The following is a 24,189-nucleotide window of genomic DNA, read 5'->3' as shown; positions in this document are numbered from 1 at the left end:
GAACAGGTGGATTGACTGAAAGAGAGCAGTGGGCGAGACAGGAGAGATCTGCTGTGCCATGTGGGTCAGTTCCCTGCCTGGGGATCAAACTCGTTGATAGTTTCATAGTGCTAAGTTGATAGTTTCCTAGTGCACCACCAGGGAGGCCCCACTCAAATGTCCTGAAGGAATGAATGAGTCTCCCTTTTTCTTCTTGGGGTGTGTGTTATCTTCTTGTTGACTGAGGAACTCTGCACATTTTGGGGTGTGAATATTTTATCATGAAGAATGCATATATACCCCCCTCCATGTTTGCCTTTTTACCATATAGAGATTTTTTATTTTATGTAGTTACATATGTCTTATCTTTCATGGCTACTGGGCCATGAAATCTCCCAGATTATAAACATTTCCCTATGTATCTTCCTTCCAATTCCATAGAATTTTCCCTTGTAGAGCTTTAATTCATCTAGAATTAATGTTTCTGCCAGATGTGAGGTATGAATAGAGCTTAATTTTTCCCCAGATGACTGCCAATATTCTTTTTAAAATTAAAAAATATTTATTTATTTATACAAGAACTGGTGTACAGGCCAGATGTGTGGGAGGGTGAGAGGATTCACCAGAGACAGAGCAGGGAACAGAACAGGCAGACTGACTGAAATGCAGTGCAGAGGGGAGCAGCGGGTGAGACAGGAGAGGTCTGCTGCGCCATGTAGGTATCTCCCCAGCCAGAGGGAATCGAACTCAAGCTGCAGAGGCTGTGGACAGCTTCACAGTGCTGCGATCAACCGCCTGTGCCACCAGAGAGGCCCTCCTTTTTTTTTTTTTAACGCATTATTTGTGTTTTCCCCGGCCTTCCTAACCAACGTTTGAAAGGGTGGACTACTATTCCTTTTAGCTGAAAAAAATATTCCTTTTCTGGGATATTAACCCCCTGGTGGCACAGGGATTAAGCCTCAGTGCTATCAAGCTATAGCAATCCACTGAGGCCTGAGTTAGATCCCCAGCCAGGGAATTGACCCACATGGCTCAGTGGACCTCTTCTGTCTCACTGGCTGCTCCACCCAGCAGTGTATTTCAGTATATCTGCCTGTTCTGTTTCCCACTCTCTCTGGTGAATCTTTTCACTGCCCGCCCCACCCCGCCCCGTTCTTGTATGCATTAATAAATCAAATCTTTTTTTTTTTTAAAAAAAGAATACTAACCTTAACTTAAAAAAAAAAATTCGGGTCTTCCTGATGGTGCAGGGGTTAAAGACAGCACTATCAAGCTATCACCAGCCGCTGCAGCACAAGTTCAATCCCCATCCGGCCAGGAAGCAACCCGCATGGCACTGCAAACTCTCCTGCCTAGCCCCACTGCTCCCCTCAGCAGTGTATTTCAGTAGATCTGCCTATTCTGCTCCCTACTCTCTCTGGTGAATCCTCTCACCCCCCTGTACCTTTGGCTTACACCCAAATTCTTGTATGCATAAATAAATAAATCTTTAAAAAAAATTCCTTTCCTGTTGTGCAGTGAAGTCATGTTTATGTTGCACGAAAAGGAACTTGATCTTCCCATTATGCAGAACCATTTAGCGCAGTACCTAGCACACAGTGGGGGCAGAAATGGTGGTTGAGAGGATAAACAACAGGTATCTGTGGGCCTTTTCCACTGGGCAGTGATGCCCCTGTGGGCAGGCACCTGACCGCTGTGGGGGTATGGAAGGATGTTGTTCAGCTACAAAGATTTTACTGATCTGTGGAGATATTAAAAAATAAACAGGGGGGCCTCCCCGGTGGCGCAGCGGTTGAGCGCTGGGTTACGAAGCTGCCCGCGGCCTCTGCGGCGCCGGTTCGATCCCCGGCTGCTCCCCGGCCACCGGAGGAGGGTCCCACATGGCGCGCAGACCTCTCCTGCCGCCCACTGCTCCCCTCAGCAGTGTACTTCGGTCCTTCTGCCTGCTCTGCTCCCCGCTCTGGCTCTGGTGAATTCTCTCACCCTCCCGCGCTTCTGACTGTACCCAGTGCATGTGTAAACAGAACAAACAAACAAAACAAACAAATAAATAAATAAACATGCCTCTATAAAAAAAAAAAAAATAATAAAAAAATAAACAGGGCCTCCCCGGTGGTGCAGCGGGCTGAGCGCAGTGCTGTGAAGCTGTCTGTGGTCTCTGCAGCATGGGTTCGATTCCCGGCCAGCCAGGGAGATTCCCACATGGCGCAGCAGACCTCTCCTGTCGCACCGGCTGCTCCCCTCAGCAGTGCTTTCAGTCTCTCTGCCTGTTCTGTTCCCCACTCTGTCTCTGGTGAATCCTCTCACGCTCCTATGCCTCTGGCCTGTACCCCCCAGCTACTGTATAAATAAAAAATGAATCTTTAAAAAAATAAATAGTCATAGGCCTCCCTACTGGCGCAGCGGGTTAAGTGCCGCACTGTGAAGCTGCGGGCAGCCTCTGCAGCGTGGGTTCGATTCCCGGCCAGCCAGGGAGATACCCACATGGCCGGGCACACCTCTCCTGTCTCACCCGCTGCTTCCCTTAGCAGTGCATTTCAGTCAGCCTGATCTGTTCCCCACTGTCTCTGGTGAATCCTCACTCCCTGCGCCTCTGACCTGTACCCCAGCTCTTGTATAAATAAATCTTTAAAAATAAATCAATAAATAAACAATCACGTACATACACCCAGAGGAAATGGCTGTGGAGGAGTCCCCTCTCTTTCCTTGGGAAGGATTCTGAAATCTTGACTCTCCTTCTCTATTGCCTGAAATGACAGCAGAAGTAGGGAAACTGCAGTTGGTGATCGCCAAAGGTCAAGAGGATACCGAATTGTAATCCTGCTGTTCCATCTAATAGTTACTGACCTGTGGGCTCAGTGCGGGTCACCACTATAGGCGGTGGGGGTTCAGCAGTGAACAGACCAGCAGGGGTGCCTGCGTGCAGGGACTGGGGGGGTCTGCATAGTTTAACCCGAAGGTGCAAACCCATGAAAGACGATGCGGTCATTCACTGCCGGCGAGGAACGTGTCAGAGGACTGCTGAGGAGTACACGGCGCAGAGACAAAGTGAGGCCCAGGGAGGCGGAGGTGGGAGCCGGGGCGCCGAGCCTGCGCGGCCAGGACTTGGGCCCCAGCGCGCGCAGGCTGGTGGGGGCGGGGACCAGCGCGGGCCCCTCGAGCCCCGCCCACCCATCCTCAGGCCGCAGCTGGGGGCGGGGCCACCGGTGAGCGCGGTGGGGCGGGGCCTAGCGGTGTGGGCGGGGCCGACCGGAACGTGCTGCCGGCGGCTGCGTTTCCGGCCGGAGGCCTTTGCCGAGCGCCCCGCGTCCCTGGGGGGCGGCGGCGGCGGCGGCGGCGGCGGCGGAGGAGCGGCGGGGGGATCCGGAAGTCAACACCATGTCGAGTCTGCACAAGAGCCGGTAAGGGGTCGCGGGGCCCACTCAGCCGGATCACTCCTGGCCAGGAGCCCCTCTCTGCCCTGCGGAGGGGGGAGCGGGCGCGGCTAGGAGCTAGGACCCCCCGGCAGAGGGTTTCCGACGCCCACTGTCCAGCGCCTGGGCTGCTGGGCCCGAGGGGTGAAGACGCGGAGACGCTTCTCCGGCTCCCCGGGGGGCGCCCTCTCCCGCTGGAGCCTCAAGTTCCCCCTTTCCCTGGTTTCTTCCTCCTCCAGGGCCTGGATGCCCGGTCCCCCCCGCCCCCCTCCGCCCTTTTCTCCCCTTTTGCTCCTCTGCCCCAATAGTCTCTTTCCAAATGTCACAAGGCCCCTTGCTCTTTTTTTTTTTTCCTTCTAGAAATGCCAAAGAACCTGGATTTTCCAGTCTGTCCCTCTCCCCGTCCCCCCAGGCCATATCGTGGAGCGCTGGCTAAATTTTGCTCACTCTTCACTTTTCTTCCAGGGCTTCATTTTTAGGACCTTTTGTCCTTGCCTTCAGGCAGGCCCACATGTCTTCTAATGGTTATATTTTTGAGCCTGGAGAGCAGCGGGCAGATTACTCAGGTCCTTTGCCGACGGATCAGATTACTCCTAGTTCCAAGGGTTCTTGACTTCACATAGTGCCTCTGTGGGCTGGGCCTGACCTGCAGGAAGTGGCCAATAAATGTCTGACCATTACATATTAGAATGAGTCTGATTTTGTGTTTCTCCATTTGAGAATCTCTAGACAAGAACATCTCTATGTTTCTAGACTTAGAGGAAAATGAAAGCTGTAGCTCTAGAGTTCCCCAAAGCTGCCTTTGGCCAGGACTGGGCATTGTTTATGTCCTGAAGGGGAGGGAGGAATAAGCTGGAGACTGGTGGTGTAAGGGAGCTGTGGGCTTTAGGAGCGGTGACTAAGCCTGTCCTCTTGGGATTGGGTGTGCTTCATTTGCCTCCCTCAACCTCCTTCTAGGATTGCAGATTTCCAGGATGTCCTGAAAGAGCCCATGATTGCCTTGGAAAAGCTTCGGGAACTCAGTTTTAGTGGTAAGAGGCATCTCTCCATTTTCAGGAATTTCCTACAGCAATGTGGTGACTAGGATGGGGGAAGGTGCTGAGAGTACACCTGCTCAGTTCTGAGGCTCAGCCTGACTCCAGGGAGGGTCTTCTCTAGATTCTGCAACTGCCCTGAGCTTGGAGGGGATCCTGGAGTATTGGCAGGCACAGTTAGCGAGTCACCGGGCTCGGGCAGGGTGCTTACTGCTTCTGAGAGTAACTGGAGAGGAGAGAGGTGGGAGGATGACAGTGGGAAGCACACTCTCTGGGATGAGTTCGGGTCTTTCCTCATCCCTCAGTGAACTTCCTGTGATATAAAATTTGGTTAACTGCAGCGTGTTTCCTGGTTCTCTCCATGGCTTGGGATCAAAGCCAACACGGGCAATAATGAACTTTGGCTACTGGTAAAATTCTAGCCTTGAGATGGTGACTTAAAGGAACTGAACCTTAGCAATGTTTGACTTTGCTCTCCCTGGCATGGTTCACTTTCCAATGCAGAGATAACCTGCTCTTAGCTTGTTTTAAAAAACACGCCAAGGTGTTCTGTATAGCTTCTTATCACTGCTTTGTAACTTTGTGGGCAAGGAATTCTAGAGTGAGCTTGTTCATTCTCATGCAAGTGCAAGGTGGGGGCATCAGCTCCTGTTCACAGTCTTAGGGACTGTAGCAATGGCTACTTTAGCCAGGTTCCCAGTAGTGTTGCAGAGGTTTGTTTTTCTAATATTTAGGCCCTGAAGATACTGAGGAGTCCTGGGGTCTGTGCCCACCCTCTAGATGGGCATTCTTTGGGCTCTAAAATCAGACCTTCGTGACCTGTAGCCCTTGATTGCTCTGTATTTGCAGATAAATGTCTTTAGTCTATAAGATGAGGACATTGATGCTAAGCTCCCTGCTTCCTAGAGTTGTAATGAGGACTGAGTGCAGTTGTGTCTATAAAACACTAGCATTTACAGTTTAGATTATAGTCCACAAACGAAGGGGAATACCTTCTGGCCTGCCTGTGTGGGGTGCTGGGAAAAGGAGGCAAAGATGAGTCTTGTCCTTCTAGGGTCTGCCCAGGAGTAGTGGTCACAGGTGTTTGAGAGATGCACAGATGACAGTTCCAGTTGAGGTGGATGCTGCCAAGGAGAAGTCATGAGCCATTCTTGTTTATAATGGGGACCCTTCTGAGTGGTAGGAGGCTGGGGGTGGGGGCGGTTAGGAAAAGTGGCTCTGAGGAAGAAACACACAGGATCAGAAAGAAGGTGTGAACCTCCAAAGGAAATTCCAAACGGAGGGCGCTCTGCGTGGGGCTAGTCAAGGAGCGAAATTGCACATAGTATTGGCATCAGCATCTGACTGGTCATCTTTCTGGTGGAGAAGTATTCTTGAAGAAGTCCTTCTTGCCCACTCTGCTCCCTGCCAGCTGGCCTCAAGGTGGAGGGCTGGGGGTTCTGGGGCTGTGGCCTGGGGCGTGACCTTTGCCTGCTGTGTCCACAGGCATCCCCTGTGAGGGCGGACTGCGGTGCCTCTGCTGGAAGGTGGGTGTGCCTGGGGTGGGGCTGCTGCTCTGCTGAGAGTCCCTGGGTTCCTGCATGGGGTCGTCCCTCCAGCCCCCACCTCTGTCCCCCCAGCACCTTCTTACTCTTTTGCACCTTTCTTCGCTTGTCTAAGGAAGCTCTTCTGGGAAGTTCTGGGTTTTGTTCCTTTTGATATAAACCCCCCCTTCCCCCAAATGCCCCCTGGGAGATAGAACATTTGTAATGCCGGCGAATCCCTCTGCTTCCCGGGCTGTGCAGTCCGTGGGAGTGACGCCTTACTTTGCCCACAGCTATTAGCCCAGGTGGGAGCAGAAGCCCAGGGTCCTGGTTTCCAGGCCAGATTTCGTCATTTGCAAGAGTCTGTGTGAGAAAAAAGGAGAGGAAAGGGCTGGTTTAGGTTGAAAGGAGGGAGGCAGCGGGGGTGGGAGGGGGAACGGGCAGGCTGCCCCTAGTTCGCACCTGCCTTCCAGGGTTCCAGCCCAGCTGGTCTTCTCTGGGCTGCTTCAGACATTTCTCTTAAGGCCTGTGAGCCTCCACCTATACTGCACAGGGTTGGGCTGGGGCGTTGCCAGAGCTCTGCTCCTCTCCTCTTGTGCAGATTCTGTTGAACTACCTCCCCTTGGAGAGAGCCTCATGGACCTCCATCCTGGCCAAGCAGAGGTGAGCCTGAGACGGGGGAGGCAGGGGTCCTCATAGAGACAGAAAGAGGCCAAACCTGCCCTGCCTGTTCCAGCTGCCCCGGCCTGGGCTCCTGGGCAGGCTTGGGCTTCATTCCTCTCTCTTCATCTGCAGGGAGCTGTATTCTCAGTTCCTGAGGGAGATGATCATCCAGCCTGGCATTGCCAAGGCCAACATGGGTGTGTCCAGGGAGGATGTGACCTTTGAGGACCACGTGAGTAGGGGTCAGCAGCAGGGACTGAGGCTGCAGAGTGGGGAGATGCTGGGCTTTGGAGCATGTCCCCCCACCCCAGAGAAAAAGTGCAGCTGACTTGGTTCCCTCTGGCCCCCTTAGTACCTCCTCTCTCGTTTGGCTGCTCAGCCTGAAGGCCATAATTTCTCTCCAGACCCCGTTCCAGGCCCAGTCTGAAGGTTAGCAATAGCTGGGCTGCCCAGAGGCCTCAGAGTGCACAGACTCCTTTCCTACTCGTCCCTGTTCCTGGAGGAAGGGCCCATGATTTTATAGTTGAGGAAAAGCAGAGCTGGTGGGAGTGAGGATGAGCTGCTTTTCTGTGACCTGGAGGAGGCCTCGTTCTCTCCTCCAGTCCTGTGCTCCTCCCTCAGAGCTTCTCTGCAGGAAGTAGTAGTGGGTGGATGCATCCCGTTCTCTAAGGCCTGGAATTGGCAACTCAAAGCACTAGTGAGCATTCATTCATTACTGTGCATTCCGCGAGCGGTGGTCCAAGCAGTGGGCCCAAAGGACCGAGTCCCTGCAGGTGGGGCAGGGCTCAGAGCAGAGCACGGGACCAGGCTGCCAGCTGCTCAGTTTGGATGTGATGTTGGCAGTGGTGGGGCAGTGGACGTGCTGCCCCTCGAGCTGGGGGGCTATCTCGGAACCACAGCCAGGCCCCTGATGGGATTGTTGGTGCCAGGCCACTCTTGGGCTTCTGGACTGGGGTGTGCCCGTAGGGCCTGAGCTGGGCCTCGGGCTGAGGGGCTGCTTCTCTCCCTCAGCCTCTCAACCCCAACCCTGACAGCCGGTGGAACACATACTTTAAGGACAACGAGGTGCTGCTGCAGATAGACAAAGATGTCCGGTAAGCAGGGCCCCAGGGGGAGCCGGCCTTGAGACACCCCGGGGTTTCCAGTTCTGTCATTGCCCTTTCCAGCCCAGCCCACTGAGGGCTGTTTGAGGAACCATTAGTGAGCTGTCCTAGAGGGTGGCCCAGGCGCTTGGTTGCCTGGGCCTGGGGCGGTGAGCACAGTGGGGGTGGGACCCTGCGCCCACACGCCGCTCTCCTTTCTCCCCCGCTTGGCTTCAGTCATGCCCGGGCATTTATGGATTCAGCTGATCAGTCCTTCCAAACTGCAGCTCGCTGCCACGCGCAGGGTCAAGTATGGAGTAGACAGGCGTGGCCTCTCTCCTCACCGAGCAAGAACCCGAGGGGGAAGCTGGGAAGAAAGATCTTCAGTGAATTCACATTTGTGGTACATGCTCTCTAGGAAGAGCTTGTGGAGGTGGTTTCAGCTGAGAGCTGAGGAAGCAGGGTCTGAGGGTGAGGGACGCAAGGCCGCTGTGGGCGTGTAGCTGCTGCGGGCAGGCCCTGAGGGCCCGCCAACATGGCTGTCCCAGAAGTAGCTTGCCACTCAGGGAGGCGGGGGTCAGACCTGGGACTTGATCCCAAGGCTGTGGGTCGGGCGGGACAGAGTCAGAGGTGTATTTTTCAAAAAAGATTAATTACCACGCATGCATGTGCCAGCTTTTCCCCTGGTCAAGAAACGCGGGGGCACTGGCTCTGCTGTCTGCAGCGGCTGAGTGAGGCGCTGGAGGGGTCCTTGTGTGCTGGGGGACGAGTGGCCCAAGCGCAAGGCTGGAGCCCCCATGCCCATGCAAGATTCCCGCCCCACCAGCCCGCGCTGCGCCTCTGCCCGGCCCATCTTCCTGTGGCCCCAGGCGGATACCCGGCTGGGCCGCGCGGCCAGGCAGCAAAGGGACCACATGTCCCCGAGGTGCTTTCTGGCCCCACTTATGTCCAGAGCCACGTGTCCAACCTGGTTCTGGGGAGGCAGTTTCCGTCTCACATTGGCGGTCGGGGCACGTCCCTCAGTGCGTCTGCTTTGGGGCTCAGAGGCCAGCTTGCACGCCCTGCCAGCTGCGTGCTCTGGCGCTGTCGCCCGGCGTGCCTTTTGCTCTCTCTGTCTTGGACATCTTCCCACGCCAGCTGTAGAACGTCCTACAGGGTGTAACTTGCCCAGACCTCCCCTCCTGTTACAAAGCTCACCCCAGTCCACGCCCCGTCCGTCCTAGGTGAACATTTTTGACAAAGGAAGTTACTTGTAGTTGAAGAGCCGGACTTTAAGACCATGAGAACACTGAAAAGATGTGTGTGTGTCTGTAAGCGTGTGTAAGAACATGGGTGTGTGTGTTCGTACAAGGACGATACTGCTTTTTAAAACTTGTTTTTCTAAATAAAGCGTTATTAAAATGCACACAATCCTTTGGGACGCTGGTGTGCCCAGCTGCAGTGCGCACGGAATGCCAGCACCCCCACCTGAGTCACAGTGCTGTCTCCTGTTCCCTCTTGACAGGAGGTTGTGCCCAGATATATCCTTCTTCCAGAGGGCCACCGAGTACCCGTGCCTCCTCATCCTGGACCCCCAGAATGAGTTTGAGACCCTTCGTAAGCGCGTGGAACAAACGACGCTGAAATCCCAGACAGTGGCCCGGAACCGCAGCGGGGTCACAAATGTGAGAGGCATTGTGGGGGCCCCAGGGACTCCCTGTGACAGCCTTTTCCTTCTTGCTTCCCCTGGACCACATGTTCGTTGGGCCCATGACCACCTGCCCTACTGCTTGTCCAGGCAGGCCGGGTCCAGCCAGGCTCTTTCTGAAAGCCGCTCTTAGGGTGACACGGGCGCGGGGGAGGCCCTGCTGGGTGGGGACAGGCTGTGATGCTTGTGCTCCGCAAGTGTGATGGGAACAAGGTTTGGGGGATTGCCGAGTTTGTCTGGGGTTCAGGGAGAACTTCCTGAGGAGGTGACATGGAAGCTGAGGCTTGCAGGATGAAGAGGAAGAACTTTGCAGGTTCTGGGTGGGCATATGTGTACATCCTCCAGCAGTTTTGAGTGACATGTGGTCAAGGAATAGCAGGGCCCAGCGTGACTGGGGGAGGGAAGCCGGGTGGAGGAGAGGGTGGCCAGAGGAGGCTGGAGACCTCCCCTCGAGGCCTGTGTCCCGAGGGCAGTGATGTGAGGTGGCTCAGGTCCTCAGGTCTATTCTTACAAGAGTTTGTGCATGCTAGGGGGGTTATTGATTGGAGGGGGCGGGAAGGAGGTGGAGAGGCTGCCTGGCAGGCAAGCCTGGGTGGCTGGGGCTGTGCTAGAGCAGGCATGGACCTGAGAATTAAAAGGCGGCAGCCATAGGACTGGCGCTGACCGAGTCATGCACGGTGTCCAGCAGATTCTGGTAACTCCGAGAAGCTGCTTATAGTTAAAACAAATGAACTGTTTTTCTCCTTTGGTAGCAGGACTCATGTTCTGAAAACTTGTCATTGTTCAACAACAGGCAACCCTTGTCTGCAGCCTCTGACATGCTAAAGGCTGTACAGCGGCAGCTTCCCCATGTGGATTGACTGGGCCCAGGCCCCCCATCTCTGGGAGAGCAGCCCTTTGTCACCACAGGGCTCTGGGGCCTGCAAGGGCACCCTTGGCGAAGTGACCGCTGGCCCTCTGTGTGGGTGCCCTGGACGCTGGTGTCCTGGCTTCTGTCATTCATTTCTCTGGAATTGGGGCCTGAGCGCCCAGCTATTACCACTTTAGCTTTGCACTGTACAGAGAACCTGGCCAGGGATTCTTGTCTGGCCCCCTGGACTCCAGTTTGGGCAGTGTGAGTTAAAATAGACTGTGTGTTTGATTCTGGGCAGGTTCTACCAGGGGCACCTTCTTGCCTGCCATAAATGGGGCACAGTTATTTCCGCCCTGCCTGGCTTTTGAATCACCAGGAGTGTGAAATGAGGCCGTGGTTGTGCAAATTTGGGGAAGCTAGAGGCACTGGGCTCTCTGAGGCCTGGCCCGCAGATGCTGGAGTCAGCCAGCTCCCGTCCCAGGGCCAAAGCTGGATGTCAGACGTGTGAAGATGTGGCCTCAGTTGCCCCATCTTGAAAATGATACGTAGAGGGCCTCCCCGGTGGCGCAGCGGTTGAGCACTGGGTTACGAGGCTGCCCGCACCCTCTGCGGCGCCGGTTCGATCCTTGGCTGCTCCCCGGCCACCGGAGGAGGGTCCCACATGGCGCGCAGACCTCTCCTGCCGCCCGCTGCTCCCCTCAGCAGTGGACTTCGGTCCTTCTGCCTGCTCTGCTCCCCGCTCTGGCTCTGGTGAATTCTCTCACCCTCCCGCGCTTCTGACTGTACCCAGTGCACGTATAAACAAAAAACAAACAAACAAACAAACAAAACATGCCTCTATAAAAAAAAAAAAAAAAAAAAAAAAAAGAAAATGACACGTAGAGAACATTCTCGGTAGCTGAGAGGATGAGATGGAGGAATGTTTGGTGAGCACCATCTCTCATGTGGACAGCTCTTGGGACATGTTAGCACTGTGTGTGTCACCCGTGCCTGCGTGTGCACGCTTGGAGTGTCACAGGGAAGGATCCACCATGCCCAGGCCCATGCTTCCAGGACGCCTTCGTGCACCGTCGCTGTCTGTGTCTGCCTGGGGTGCTCTCCTGCAGGTTACCCCAGGCATCGGGTCACATCTCCTGAGCATCCTGACCAGCGTGCTGGGCCCCTGCTCTGTTGCATGAGGCTTTAGCAGGTGTCAACTCTGTTCGTCTCCTACTTTATGAAAATTTTGAGACAGGAAATTAGAATTCAGCGTACACCTTTGTGCTCCCCTTGAACTCAGCAGTTGTTGACACTTGCTCTGTGTGTGTGTGTGTGTGTGTGTGTGTGTGTGTGTGTGAGAGAGAGAGAGAGAGGGAGAGGGAGGGAGGGAGGGAGAGGATAGGCGTAGGGAGAAAGTTGTCAATACTCCAACCCTCGCCCCGAGTACTTAGGTGTCTCTCAAGGAGAACTGCACCCTCGTCAGCAACGCTCGCACATCTGCCAGGTGAACAGCACTTCCTGGCAGCACCACATTCCCATCGGGGCTGTCCTCCACTGAGTCGGGGACAGTGTCATTGTTGTCCTTCCAAATCAGGACCCAATCTGGTTGTACACCTGGCCTTGGCGTGTTGTGATTCTTAGTCTCCTGATCTGGAGTGGGCCTCTGCTGCTTTTCCCCCTAAAACATTTGATTGTTTTTTAAAAGATTTATTATATTTGTTTATGCATACAAGAACTGGGGTGTAGGCCAGAGGTGCGGGGGGTGAGAGGACTCACCAGAGACAGAGTAGGGAACAGAACAGGCAGATGGACTAAAGTACACTGCTGAGGGGAGCAGCAGGTGAGACAGGAGAGGTCTGCTGCGCCATATGGGTAGCTCCCTGGCCAGGGATCGAACTCAGGTTGTCGAGGGGGACCTTCACGGTGGTAGTGCTGAGACTTAACCCCTAGGGCCATGAGGGAGGCCCCTGAAGCCTTTTTAAAATTAAAGTTTAACCTACATGTAGTAAAACACGTAGATGTTAATGTAAAACCAGATGAATGTTTTCGGATGTATCGTAACTGCCAACCAGATCAAGACAGGAAATATGGCCATTATCCAGAAAGTTCCTTCATGTCCCTCCTCAGGCAGTCCCCTCACTGCAGTGGTAAGCCCTCTCCTGGCACTTACCATCCTAAGCTGGACTTGAGCCAGCTGTCTTGGGCAGCATCCTGCATGTTGGATTTGTCTGTTTCCTGCTGCTGGTGGAGGGCCCAGCCCCCGAGGACTCTCCCTGTGAGTGGAGTTCAAGTCTAAGCTTAATGGTAAACATTTAGGGTGAGGACACATTGTTCATGATTCACCCGCCTTCTCCCCCAGATGAGCTCCCCACACAAGACCTCCGCACCTTCATCGCTGAACGAGTACGAGGTGCTGCCCAACGGCTGTGAGGCCCACTGGGAGGTGGTGGAGCGGATCCTCTTCATCTATGCCAAGCTCAATCCTGGCATCGCCTACGTGCAGGGCATGAACGAGATCGTGGGGCCCCTCTACTATACCTTTGCCACTGACCCCAACAGCGAGTGGAAAGGTAAAGGGTCCCTCGGCTGCCCACGCCCTGAGCAGAGCCATGCTCGAGGGTGCAGTCAATTGTGCCTTACTGCTTTCTCCTCTGCCAGATGAGGGGAGCCTGGATCGGCTCTCAGATGCTGTACAGTGTTGGGTGTTTGCTGATCTCTTGAGATTTGTAACTTAATTTCTGGCCGAGGAGATGAGGTGTACTTACAAGCAGCTGAGGGACAGGCTCAGATAACAGTGGGCAGTGTCCTCAGGAGAGTGAGCATACAGTGTTGGCAGAAGACCTGAGAAGAAATTTGTGATGTGCTTAGTGGGGGTGTAGCATGGTCAGGGGCAGCGGAAGGACAGCCTGACGGGGAGGGTGGGGTGACTTGGTGGGGGCAGGTCCGGAGGAGGCAGGGACAGGCTGCCAGCAAGGCAGCATTCCCCGAGGCGGCACTCACCCTCCCGTCTCCTCCAGAGCATGCAGAGGCCGACACCTTTTTCTGCTTCACCAACCTCATGGCTGAGATCCGGGACAACTTCATCAAGAGCCTGGACGACTCGCAGTGTGGCATCACCTACAAGATGGAAAAGGTGTATTCCACCTTGAAGGATAAGGATGTAGAACTCTATCTGAAGCTGGTGAGGACCCAGGAGCGCATGGGTGGGCGCACAGACGGACAGGGGCAGCGGGCCGAGGCTCCCGGACAGCCCAGGCCCAGGCCGAGGTCTGGCTGGAGTCTGGAGCTGTAGAGTAGCTGCCGCGCTGGCCAGTGCTGGCCGCATCCAGAGGCGGCACCAGGGACACAGGCGGCGGGCTGGGAGGGGGTGTGCCGGGTGCCTTCCCGTGAGGCTGTGCACTCAGGCTGCATCAGGGCAGCTGTGACAGTCCTCTGTGAAAACCATGGACTTCACTTTTACACACTAAAAATCATTTGAAAATCATTGGAGCGCATAATAGCTTATTTCAGGAAACCGCATTGGAAAGGAAACGTGCATATAAACAAAAGCGCTGTGACCTGGGAAGTAAGGATAAGCTTTCTTTTTAAACAAATCTGGACTTGTGTTACCAACGTGCACTGCTGTTGACCTTCGGGGGCCAGCTGCGGGGCACGCTTGCCTTGTAGAGTGGTGCCGAGCGCGTTTGTGAGGTGACGTCTTAGAGGGAGTGGAAGGCCAGGCTTGTTGTAAGGGCCTGGGCAATGGGCTCTGGTCTGGCCATCGAGGTCATAGCATTTTGGAAGAATTTAAACTATCATTTATAAATCTGGAGGGCTTATAAAAAAGTCTGGGTTTCTGGTCTTTCCCGAAGTGTTGGAATACCTGACCGTGGGCTGGCAGCGAGCACAGCTGCCTTTGAACCCAGCAAGGCTCTCAGGCGGCCCGGAGCCACCCCTCAGCGGTCCCCAGCATAGGTCCCAGGCCCTGCTGCTGGTCTGAATTCAGTCTAATAGTCTGGTGGCATTCTTGCCCCCCACCCCATGCCACCCCTCTGCCTCCCCAGCAAGAGCAGAACATCAAGCCCCAGTTCTTCGCCTTCCGCTGGCTGACGCTGCTGCTGTCGCAGGAGTTCCTGCTGCCCGATGTCATCCGCATCTGGGACTCCCTCTTTGCTGACGACAGCCGCTTTGACTTCCTTCTCCTTGTCTGCTGCGCCATGCTCGTGTGAGTGGGGCTGCCACAGAGGGCGGGCGGCTGTCCTTGGGGCCTGGCATGAGCCCCTGGAATCTCAGGCTGGGGGCACGCTGGCGGCATGGTGATGAAGGAGGAGCAGGCTGGGACCCCGGGGGACAGGCATTCAGCCACCCGGGGTCCCAACGCTCCTGCCGCTTGTTTCTCATAGACTGATCCGGGAGCAGCTGCTGGAAGGTGACTTTACCGTAAACATGCGGCTCCTGCAGGTAATGGAGTCTGTGGGGGTGAGGGGGGCAGGCACCTAGCAGGCACCCACCCTTGCCAGCCACTGTGACATGCAGGGGCAGCTAGAGCAGAGTCCAGACTCCTGAGGCGGATCTGGCTTTGATCTGCCACTGACCTTCCAGGGGCGGGGTGGGGTTGAGTGAATGAATGACCTGATTTCTCTGAACCAAGTGTTCTGCTAAGTGAATCAGACCCGGACACAGCGCCACCCGGAATGGAGTAACACTTGTCCCTGGTGACGGGAAGCACGGGGTGTCATGAACGTAGGCTCAAGGATCGAGAGCCTGTGGGAGGGGATCACGTAACTTGAACCAGTGACTGCCTCTTTTTTTTTTTTTTAAGGATTTATTTTTATTTATGTGTGCAAGAGCTGGGGTACAGGCCGTAGCTGTGGAGGGTGAGAGGATTCACCAGAGGCAGAGTGGGGAACAGAACAGGCAGATTGACCGAAGTACACTGCTGAGGGCCTCCCCGGTGGCGCAGCGGTTGAGCTGCGATTCGATCCCAGGCTGCTCCCCGGCCACCGGAGGAGGGTCCCACATGGCGCGCAGGCCTCTCCTGCCGCCCGCTGCTCCCCTCAGCAGTGTACTTTGTCACTCTGCCTGTTCTGCTCCCCGCTCTGGCTCTGCTGCTCCCCACTCTGGCTCTGGTGAATTCTGTCACCCTCCCGCGCTTCTGACTGTACCCAGTGCATGTATAAACAAACAAACAAACAAATAAATAAAAACATGCCTCTACAAAAAAAAAAAAAAAAAAACAATCCTTTAAAAAAAAAAAAGAAGAAGTACACTGCTGAGGGGAGTAGCGAGTCAGGAGAGGTCTGCTGCTCCGTGTGGGTTGCTCCCTGGCTGGCTGGGGATTGAACTCATGCTGCAGAGGCTGTGGATTGCTTCGTAGTGTGGTGCTTAACCCCTTGCGCCACCAGGGAGGCCCCCAAGTGACCGCCTCTTAAGCCTTAGTTTCTTTACCAGCCTGGCCTGGGGTTGGTTTCCAATAAGTTCATTGATTAGGTCTATAAAATGGGCCTGAGCAGTCACCCCCTTACTGGGCTTTTGAGGTGACTGAGTGAATGCATGGTCTGCATCCAGCCCAGAACCAGGCTGGTTACGAATGGAGCGCAGTGTTCTCTGGCAGGTGGTGGGGAAAGATGAGACTGTGGGGCTGAAACTCTCTGGGTGGGTTAAGTTAGTGCTACAGTTGGTATAGAGTTAGCTACGTGTGGTCCCCGCCCCTGAGGCCCAGGGTCCAGCGTGGTGCCAGGTCCTGGGGGGAGGGCTTGGTTGGCAATGGTGGTGAAGATGAGCTGACTTCAGACTTGTGTTGTTGGCCTTTCTGGTGCCCAGGATTACCCCATCACAGATGTCTGCCAGATCCTACAGAAAGCCAAGGAACTCCAAGACTCAATGTAGCCTGGCAGTGAGAGGCCCAGGTTTGGGAGAGAAGCCACCAACGCCAGTGCCCAGCTCTGGGAGGCACAGAAAGCTGTGGGCTCCCAGCCAAGGAGAAGCTGCTGGATGGCCAGCTCCAGGCCTCTCACCCAGGTCCCCTCGCCCTTGGCCGCTCCCGCGGGAGCACACTGTGCCATGCTCCTTCCTCACCCGAGCCCTGACGCCTCCCTGTTCTTCAGCCCTGGAACCTATGGCCCGAGCTGCCGAGGAAGGCCAGAGCTGCCCAGGTGGTTTCCTGGACGGGGCCAGATGGGGCGCCCTGGGGGTTGGCAGGGGGCCCTCCTCGCTTCTGCCCTGCTGCTCCCTGCTCCCCTTCCGCTCTGGTCTTTGGGCTCTGGTTGGAGGAGGTGCTTGGCAAATGAGCCAGAAACCACTTCCAGGGGTTGGTGCTTAGGCGTCTCCATGGGGAAGGTGACACCACGAGGAGCTGATAGGCTGCCAGGCCCAGTCTCACTGTGTCCCTCGAAGTGCGCGTGTCGTGTCTGTCCTTTCGTTGGCTGGCATGTGTCTTCATCCCCCAGGAGTCTGCTCTGTCTGCGTCTGTGTGTACGTGAGGGGGTGTCATGTCCCTCCAGGGCTCTGCTTCTCCGTTGTCACTCCTGCCTGTTTCCTCTCGCCTCCCTCTGCTTTCCGAGGGTGGGCGTGACTCATTCTGTCTACTTCTCCATTACTCTGTCTTTTCTTGGGGTGCCTTATCCCCAGCCTCTTGTCCTCTGCACCCCTCCTCCACTCCCATGAACCCCAAGGACAGAATGGCTCAGCAAAGCCCCTAGAGGTCAACCTTGGCCTTTGTCCCCTGTTGCATCCCCTAGTCCCATACTCCCAGGTCACTAGACAGGGAGGGCGTCCACAGTGCCTCACTATGGGGCCCGGAACCTGCTCTCCACCACAGAAATCGTGGAAACCAAAAGCTGCCGGAGAATGATGGCCTGCCTGACGTTAGACCACGCCCCTCTGGCTGCCCAGGGATGGAGGGGGGCAGCTGGGGCTTCCGCACAGTTCCCCCTGGGCCTTTCTCTCCCAAAGGCGAAGGACAGGATGGCGGTGCTGTCCGGGGGTTGGGGTCCAAGTGCTTCAGAAGAGTCCTACTTCCCGTGCTGAGGCCCAGCTAGGGGCCACAGGGACCTGACTGGGCTGAGTGAGCTCGAGGGCCTGGATCCTGTCAGTGCTGGGAGAGCAGGTTTCCCCTCAGGCTGGCTGAAGGAAGTGCTGGCCCTTGTCTGGGTGCTGCTGGGCTGTCCCCGGGATTGGGACAGGTGGTCTCTGAGCAGGAGCAGCCAGGTGTGTGTGTGCGTGTGTGTTTGGGGGGCTTGTTCTGACCAAATCCTCTCCCTCTTGGGAGGAAGCGGGTAGTTGGGTCTGGAGGACTGGGTAACATGTAACGGGTCCTCTTCCTAGGAGCCATGCCCCAGGAGTCCTTGTGCCCCGAAACCTCCCTGCGTCTGGCAGATGGGGTTCCTGTTGCCCAGCAGGCCTGACTGGGCCCAGGCCCGCTTTCCCAGGCGGCGCTCCTTCGCCAGGCTGCACTGAGGTGCCGCTTAGACTTGATGCACTTGCTTTTTTGCTCCCTTCTCCCCAACACAGGATTTGGGAGATTTTTATTATTTATTTGGGCTCTGGTTATTTATTACAGATTGGCAAGTGCTTGGTTTGGGGCTGGGAGGTAGAAAGGAGCTGGAGACACGATCCTCCTGACTTCCCACAGTTGGAGTTCATGGTCTCCACGGCCCCTGCCACTTCCTGGCTCTCCAGCAGGTGCGCGCTGCCGGGGCACTGAGCACTACCGCAGGGTTTGGGAGGTGAGCCCTGGGATCCTCGCCAGACACCCCTGCCTGGGCTTGAGACACCCTGACTCCCACCGGCCTGGCTCACCCTTTTCCAGAACCCGACAGCTGGTTCAGTCCCGCATTGACCCCTTCACAGTGAGCCTGGGCCACCACCTGGGACCCAGCAGACACTGCCTAGACACCTGATGCATTCCCTCTTGCCTGTCCCCTGCCTTCTTTTTTGGGGCCATGCTACTTGAATCACTGCGTCTAATTTGCCTCTGTGGCAGACCCGAGTCCAGTGTCCTCTCTTTGACCTTGGAGTGAAGGTCAGGACTATGTCCAGTGGGATATTACCTGAGGAAGGGGCCTGCCCTTGGCCAGTTTCCTCCCAGGCTCTCGAGGTCCCTAGAGAGCCAGAGCATCTGAGGCTTCCTGCTAGGGAAGCTGCCCCCGGACTTCAGACAAATGCAGGTTGGACCCTGCACTCCTCGGCAGGCCTTGCTCCGAGGGTTGGAATGTTAGTCACTTTTGTTTGTTCATCTGTTTTGTTCCTTCAATCAATGCTATTGACAAATTGTGTTGAATAAATCATGTGTTCTTTGCAGTGGGCATTGGTGCTGTAATGACCTGAAGTCTGAGGCCTCAGAGCAGGAAAAGAAGTTTGAGCAAGGGTGGAGCGAGGAGGCTCTGGGCTGGCCTAAGGGAAAGGCCTGGAGGTTGGGGTCGAAGCAGCTGTTCAGCTTCATTCAGCTGTTTTCATTGCAGCTGGGGGAGGGGTATTACACATGACCTTACACAGCGCGTTACTGCTTGGCTTGAAAAAACTTTGAAAATTGAAAAACGAGTCACCAGGGCCTCATGATCTGGAGAAAAATCACTGACATGTTAAGGCTTAGCAGATCTTAAAAATTTGTATTACCATCATCACTGTCTTTTTTAAAGATTTATTTATGCATACAGGAACTGGGGTACAGGCCCGAGGTGCGGGGGGTGAGAGGACTCACCAGAGATAGAGCAGGGAACAGAACAGGCAGACCAACCAAAATACACTGCTGAGGGGAGCAGTGGGCGAGACAGGAGAGGTCCGCTGTGCCATGTGGGTAGCTCCCCCAGCTATCCAGGATCGAACCTGCGCTGCAGAGGCTAGGAACAGCTTCACAGCGCTGCGCTCAACCTGCTGGGCCACCAGGGAGGCCCCATCACTGTCTTGATAGAGATTTGTGCTCTCTCCCCCCTTACTCTTGCTGCTTTGCCAGGGGCAGCCCTTTCACATATGAAAGAACCTCCAAATCCTTAGGACGGTACTGTGTCATCCTGCTTGAGGAGGAGTGACTGCATTACTTACCATGGTAGGAAGGCAGTTGCAGTGATTTTGCGGGCAGTGACCTGTCACATGTTAACATTCTAAAAATGGCCCAAATCAGCCCCCATTTCTGAACATTTGCTATTCCAACCTCTATTATATAAGACTCTGGGACCAGCCTCCGTGGGGTGAGGTAGGCTGACAGGCCTTTGACAGTGGACACCCTCATTTGGGGTAGAGGCTGGAGTGGGGGGGTGACAGCATGGGCCTAAAAGGCTGCTGCTTTGAGGGCTCCCAAAGCCAGGGTGCAGGTGATTAGAAGCATCTGCTCCAGAGCTGGACAGCCCCAAGTGCAGGCTGGTGCCCCGGCTTCCCCAGCGGGCCCATGTCCCCAGGCCATCGAGCTGCCAGGGTCCCCGGAAGGGGGCGGGGAGAGGGAGGGAAACCCTTTTCAACCTGAATGAAAGTTGTTAGGAGATGCCAGTGGAAAGACTGCAGTTCTGGTTTCCAGCCCTCCCTATCACAGCGAGAATAAACCTCACCACGGCTGCGGGCGGCCGCCTGTCAAACCGCAGCGGCATGTGTGAGTCCCGCGACCCAGGCCCTGCGCGCTTGAGCCAGGAGAGGCCCCCCCACATTGGAAAGCGCCTCCAAGTCCTTATCACTCTGCTGTCTCCTTTCAGATGTATCTTGCTCGAGGAGCGACTGCATTACCGAAAGGTTTGGAAAACGTCACTGTCAAACCGGAGGTCTGAGCGCCCCGGGCTTCTGGAAGCGCGTCCAGGGGTGGCTCCTCCTCCGCGCCTCGGGCCGCCCGGGTGCTCTGAATCAACACATTTTTCTATTTTGAAAGCAGTGGCGGAAGCCTTGCACGCCTGATGGGGCCCCACTCCAGCCTCTAAAGGGCTGACACGGGAACCTTCTAAGGGCGCCGCGCCCTCGGCCGAGCTGCTCTCGGGATCCTGCGGGCGCCCCTTGCCCCGAGAGACTCTGCCGAGCTCTTAGAAACTCTGGCCGATGCTCCCGCGTGAGGGTGCGGAGGCGCGAGCCACTCGGGTGCCAGCCTGGGGTGTAGCCCTCGTGCCGCCGGCTCGGCCGGGCCTCCCTCGAGGCGCCTCGGGTCGAAGGAAGCGGCGAGCCGGGCGCCGCGGACCCGCCGCGGCCGAGAGGAGGCTCGTGGGCGGGGCCGCCGGGGCGGGGCGGGGCGGGGCCGGGCGGCGGCCAATCACCCAAAGCGGGGGTGCCCCGCCCCCTTAAAGGGGCTCCTTAAAGGGGCACAGAAAGGGCGCGGGGTGGCCACGCGAGGCGGTCCTGGCCTCCGTCGCTGGGGCTCGAGGCCCTTGGGGGCGCTCGCGAGTGGACGGGACCGGCCTCGCGCCCGGCCGCGCGCCCGCCTGGCCCCTGCCCCCGCGGCGGGCCCCGCGGGCCGGCGCGGCGCCTTTAAGGGCGTCGCGGGCCGGGCGCGCGAGGTCGCGGCGTCCCCCGCGCCGGGCCGACCTCGCGCCGCGCTCCTCCGCCATGCGGGCGCCGCGGGCCGCGCTGGGCCTGGGCCTGGGCCTGGGCCTGGGCGCGGGGCTGGGCGCCGCCGCCGAGCGCTGGCGGGGGCGGCGGGCGGCCGCGCGGGCGCCGCCGGGCCTGCTGGGCCGGCTGCCGGTGCTGCCCGTGGCGGCGGCGGCCCAGCTGCCCGCGCTGGCCGGGCCCCCGGCGGGCGGCGGCGGCGGCGAGCTGGCCAAGTACGGGCTGCCCGGGCTGGCGCAGCTCAGGAGCCGCGAGGCCTACGTGCTGAGCTACGACCCGCGCACCCGCGGCGCGCTCTGGGTGCTCGAGCAGCTGCGGCCCGAGCGGCTGCGCGGCGACGGCGACCGGCGCGCCTGCGACTTCCGCGAGGACGACTCGGTGCACGCCTACCACCGCGCCACCAACGCCGACTACCGCGGCAGCGGCTTCGACCGCGGCCACCTCGCCGCCGCCGCCAACCACCGCTGGAGCCAGAAGGCGATGGACGACACCTTCTACCTGAGCAACGTCGCGCCCCAGGTGCGCCCGCGCCCCCCGCCCCGGGCCTGGCCTCGCGCCTCTGCAGGACCGCGGCGCGGCCGGGGCGCCCCCTGGGCGAGGCGCGTGCTGACCGGCCGGAGCCCTGGGGGCCCCGCGCCCGCTCCGCCCTGGGGCCCCTGGGCGCCCCCCCCCAGCTGCAGCGTGCGCGCCTGTGAAATGGGGATAACACTGTCACCCCCCGCCGCGGCGCGAGCCACTGCCTGGCACTCTGCAAGCGTCAGTCCTCCGGGAGGGAACGGAGGCTGAGCGCACTCCGAGCGGACACCCGGCGGCCCGTCTGGAGCAGCCGCCACCTTCCGCGAGGCCCCGCCCCGCCTGCCCTCCCGCAGTAGAGGGGCTAGCTCTGGGCCTGCTGTCAGCCAGCGCCGTGCCCCCAGGACCCGCGGCCCTAGCTCCAGGCCTGTTCCCAGAAGGTCTGGCACCCAGCAGAGACCGGGACGGGGTCCAGGCCTCCTGCAGGGGCACAGGCCGCCCCACTCCCGTGACGAGACACTGCCCAGTGAGTCAGGAGCAGATGCGTGGTGTTCCCAGTCTAGCTCTGAGCCTGGGTGAGACAGAAACAAGGAAAGGAGATGGATGGGCGAGCTGGCCATCCCGTGAGCCTCTGGGGTGGGGGTGGGCCTCAGTTTCTCTCTGAAAGGGGGGGGTGTGGAGTGGGATGTATGCCCCTTCCTTGGCTCATTAGAGCTGAGAAATGACTGAGACTCAGGTTGTCCATCCTCTCATTCTGGATTGGGGGTAACTAGCACCCCCTTGAACTCTACCTGGGCTGTAACCCGATGGTCACAAGGCCCACAGGAGTGACTCCCCTTCTCTGAACTTCATTTCCTCTGCCTGCTTGCCCCCAACCGCCAAGTCTTGGCTTGGTACCCCAGACCAAGAAGGAAGGTCCCTGAGTCTGAGCTCCACCCTCCTTCCAGGTACCCCACCTCAACCAGAATGCCTGGAACAACCTGGAGAAGTACAGCCGCAGCTTGACCCGCAGCTACCAAAATGTCTACGTCTGCACAGGGCCACTCTTCCTACCCAGGTAGGCTAGGACCAGGGGCCTAGGGACACCAGGGCCTCCCACTCACCAGAGGCCTTTGTCCAGGCCAGCCCAGCTCTGGGTTCACCTACCTGGTTTTTTAGCAAGTCTTTCTTTTCCTTGCTATGGGAACCCCAGCTCCAAGGCCAGAGACCACCTTTGGGGTACCTACCTGGACCCTGTCTCCTCTGTCCATGGGCACCAGGCCCTGAACCCACCTTTGCTCTCCTAGTCACCTCCTGCCACCTCCACCCAACACCATGCTTTGCCAGATGGGCACCCTTGCACCCAGCTCTCTTGCCTCCTGCCTCCTTGGAGCACCCCCACTTTTCTCCTGAAGCCAAGAATTAAACTGTCTCCTTGGTCCTGAACCTGCTTCACTCCTGTCCCTCTGCCTCCAGGAAGAAGGGGACTCTGGGCATGCCCAGTGGTTTACTTGCCCCCTAAGTACTGAGAAGAGTGAGGCTGTAAGTGGGAGCTAAGCTGTGGATTCTGGAGTCCACAGGCCTGGGCAGGAACCCAGGGTTGGCTGTCTTCAATGCCACAGGCAAATAACCTTGTGCAGAAAGAGAAATGCCTGAAGGTGGCTGAGGACAAAGTGGGATGGTGTTTGTCACTGCAGGACTGTGGGCCACCAGTCAGCCTTCCTCAGCCTGTGCCTGTGCGGCTGCTGCAGTAGAGCAGACTGCTGAGGGGAGCCTGGAAGTCAGGCACCCAGGTTTCAGTTCCCTGCTGTGCACCAGGCTCCTCTGCTAGTGCCGGGCATTTGCTGTCACTGCCTTGCCCATGTGATGCCCACCCTCCATAGGGAGAGACAGACCATAGTGAAGTGACTGCATGCATGAAAGCGAGTATTTCAAATGCCTGGTTGTTTCAGCAATGTTTATTGCCACTGCCCACGCTGCCTGGGCGGGCCAAGCAAGACACAGAACGCTCACGCTGATGGGGCAGTGCTGTAGGCTGACCCCAGCTGGAGGTCGGGTCAGGGAAAGCTGCTTGAAGGCGGTGGCCTTGGGCTTGACCAGGCCCCTGGGGAGGCCTGACCCTAAGTGCCTGTGTCTGCCCACAGGACGGAGGCTGATGGGAAGTCCTATGTGAAGTACCAGGTAATCGGCAAGAACCACGTGGCGGTGCCCACGCACTTCTTCAAGGTGCTGATCCTGGAGGCGGCAGGTGGACAAATCGAGCTCCGTTCCTACGTGATGCCCAACGCACCCGTGGACGAGTCCATCCCACTGGAGCGCTTCCTGGTGCCCATTGAGAGCATTGAACGTGCCTCCGGGCTGCTTTTTGTGCCAAACATCCTGGCACGGGCAGGCAGCCTCAAAGCCATCACTGCGGGCAGCAAGTAAGGGTGGCAGCCCGGCCAGACTTCGGGAGTGGTGGGGCCAGGTAGCATTAAAGATGGTTATTTTTGGAGGTTAGTCTTGGCCACGTCTGGTGATGAACCCCTGGCTTCCCTGTTGCTGCTCTGCTATCTTCAGTCCAACGGGAACCGTCAGCTGGGCTGGGTACCGGCCTGGGTGAGGCCAGGCTGCAGGGCAGCCAGGGAAATGAGGATGGCTTCCTAGAAGGCAAACGTGGAGTGGGCTGGGGCCAGGGGGACTGGCCAGTGTCCCGACTCCCAGCCTGTCTTCTGCCGACCCAGCCCCTTGGGGTCAGCAGGGTGTGAGGAGGTCAAGGACAGGCCCAGCCTTGTCCTGTACCCCTGCCACTGCCAGCCCGGAAGGGCTGTGCCCCAGGTAGGGCATGGGCAGGAAATTCTCAACCCTTGGTGCAGACTCAGAAGGGTCAGAGTTGGGGGTCCCTGCTGGGCTGGCACCCAGGCAGAGCCCTTGGGGACAGGCAGGTGGTGTCTTACAATTGTGGACACCCTCCTCACCCCCCAAAATGATAAAGTAACAGAGCCTCC

At 57.5% G+C, this 24,189-nt stretch overlaps 4 protein-coding genes across 5 annotated transcripts in view; 2 read left to right on the top strand and 2 right to left on the bottom strand.

Annotated features, from left to right (window-relative positions):
• Positions 1-3,065, bottom strand: part of ZER1 (zyg-11 related cell cycle regulator) — a 32,065-nt gene extending 29,000 nt beyond the window's left edge. For both annotated transcript variants that reach the window (XM_037491612.2, XM_037491616.2), the window contains exons 1-2: positions 2,827-3,065; positions 2,642-2,726 (exon numbers count right to left, since the gene is read on the bottom strand). The gene's annotated coding sequence lies outside the window, so the exon portion shown is untranslated. The remainder of the gene's footprint in view (positions 1-2,641; positions 2,727-2,826) is intronic.
• A 238-nt stretch (positions 3,066-3,303) lies between these two features.
• On the top strand, positions 3,304-19,194 carry TBC1D13 (TBC1 domain family member 13). Its single transcript, XM_037491631.2, has 12 exons — positions 3,304-3,380; positions 4,350-4,423; positions 5,912-5,952; positions 6,551-6,612; positions 6,745-6,844; positions 7,624-7,706; positions 9,199-9,358; positions 12,573-12,783; positions 13,231-13,394; positions 14,257-14,417; positions 14,596-14,653; positions 16,016-19,194. The coding sequence occupies exons 1-12, from the start codon at positions 3,358-3,360 to the stop codon at positions 16,079-16,081; spliced, it is 1,203 nt and encodes a 400-aa protein (XP_037347528.1). The 5' UTR covers positions 3,304-3,357; the 3' UTR covers positions 16,082-19,194.
• Positions 19,195-20,704: 1,510 nt separating this feature from the next.
• Positions 20,705-23,696, top strand: ENDOG (endonuclease G). The gene is made up of 3 exons (XM_037491633.1): positions 20,705-21,229; positions 22,171-22,280; positions 23,347-23,696. The coding sequence occupies exons 1-3, from the start codon at positions 20,711-20,713 to the stop codon at positions 23,627-23,629; spliced, it is 912 nt and encodes a 303-aa protein (XP_037347530.1). The 5' UTR covers positions 20,705-20,710; the 3' UTR covers positions 23,630-23,696.
• Positions 22,166-24,189, bottom strand: part of LOC119232904 (kynurenine--oxoglutarate transaminase 1) — a 32,549-nt gene continuing 30,525 nt past the window's right edge. The window contains exon 28 of the mRNA XM_054689606.1: positions 22,166-23,844. Coding sequence (XP_054545581.1) covers positions 23,776-23,844 — 69 coding nt within the window. The 3' untranslated portion in view covers positions 22,166-23,775. The remainder of the gene's footprint in view (positions 23,845-24,189) is intronic.

The sequence above is a fragment of the Talpa occidentalis genome, unplaced genomic scaffold, assembly GCF_014898055.3.
Source record: "Talpa occidentalis isolate TD23 unplaced genomic scaffold, MPIMG_talOcc4v2.1 talOcc4.7, whole genome shotgun sequence".
Classification (NCBI taxonomy): domain Eukaryota; kingdom Metazoa; phylum Chordata; class Mammalia; order Eulipotyphla; family Talpidae; genus Talpa; species Talpa occidentalis.
The sequence above is the reverse complement of the archived record's forward strand: the minus strand, read 5'-3'. Positions and strand labels throughout refer to the sequence as shown.

Coding starts and splice junctions, on each gene's coding strand:
- ENDOG (XM_037491633.1), top strand. CDS start 20,711: ATGCGGGCGCCGCGGGCCGCGCTGGGCCTGGGCCTGGGCCTGGGCCTG. Junction 21,230..22,170: donor TGAGCAACGTCGCGCCCCAG/GTGCGCCCGCGC, acceptor CCCTCCTTCCAG/GTACCCCACCTCAACCAGAA. Junction 22,281..23,346: donor GGGCCACTCTTCCTACCCAG/GTAGGCTAGGAC, acceptor GTCTGCCCACAG/GACGGAGGCTGATGGGAAGT.
- TBC1D13 (XM_037491631.2), top strand. CDS start 3,358: ATGTCGAGTCTGCACAAGAGCCG. Junction 4,424..5,911: donor TCGGGAACTCAGTTTTAGTG/GTAAGAGGCATC, acceptor CTGTGTCCACAG/GCATCCCCTGTGAGGGCGGA. Junction 9,359..12,572: donor ACCGCAGCGGGGTCACAAAT/GTGAGAGGCATT, acceptor CTTCTCCCCCAG/ATGAGCTCCCCACACAAGAC.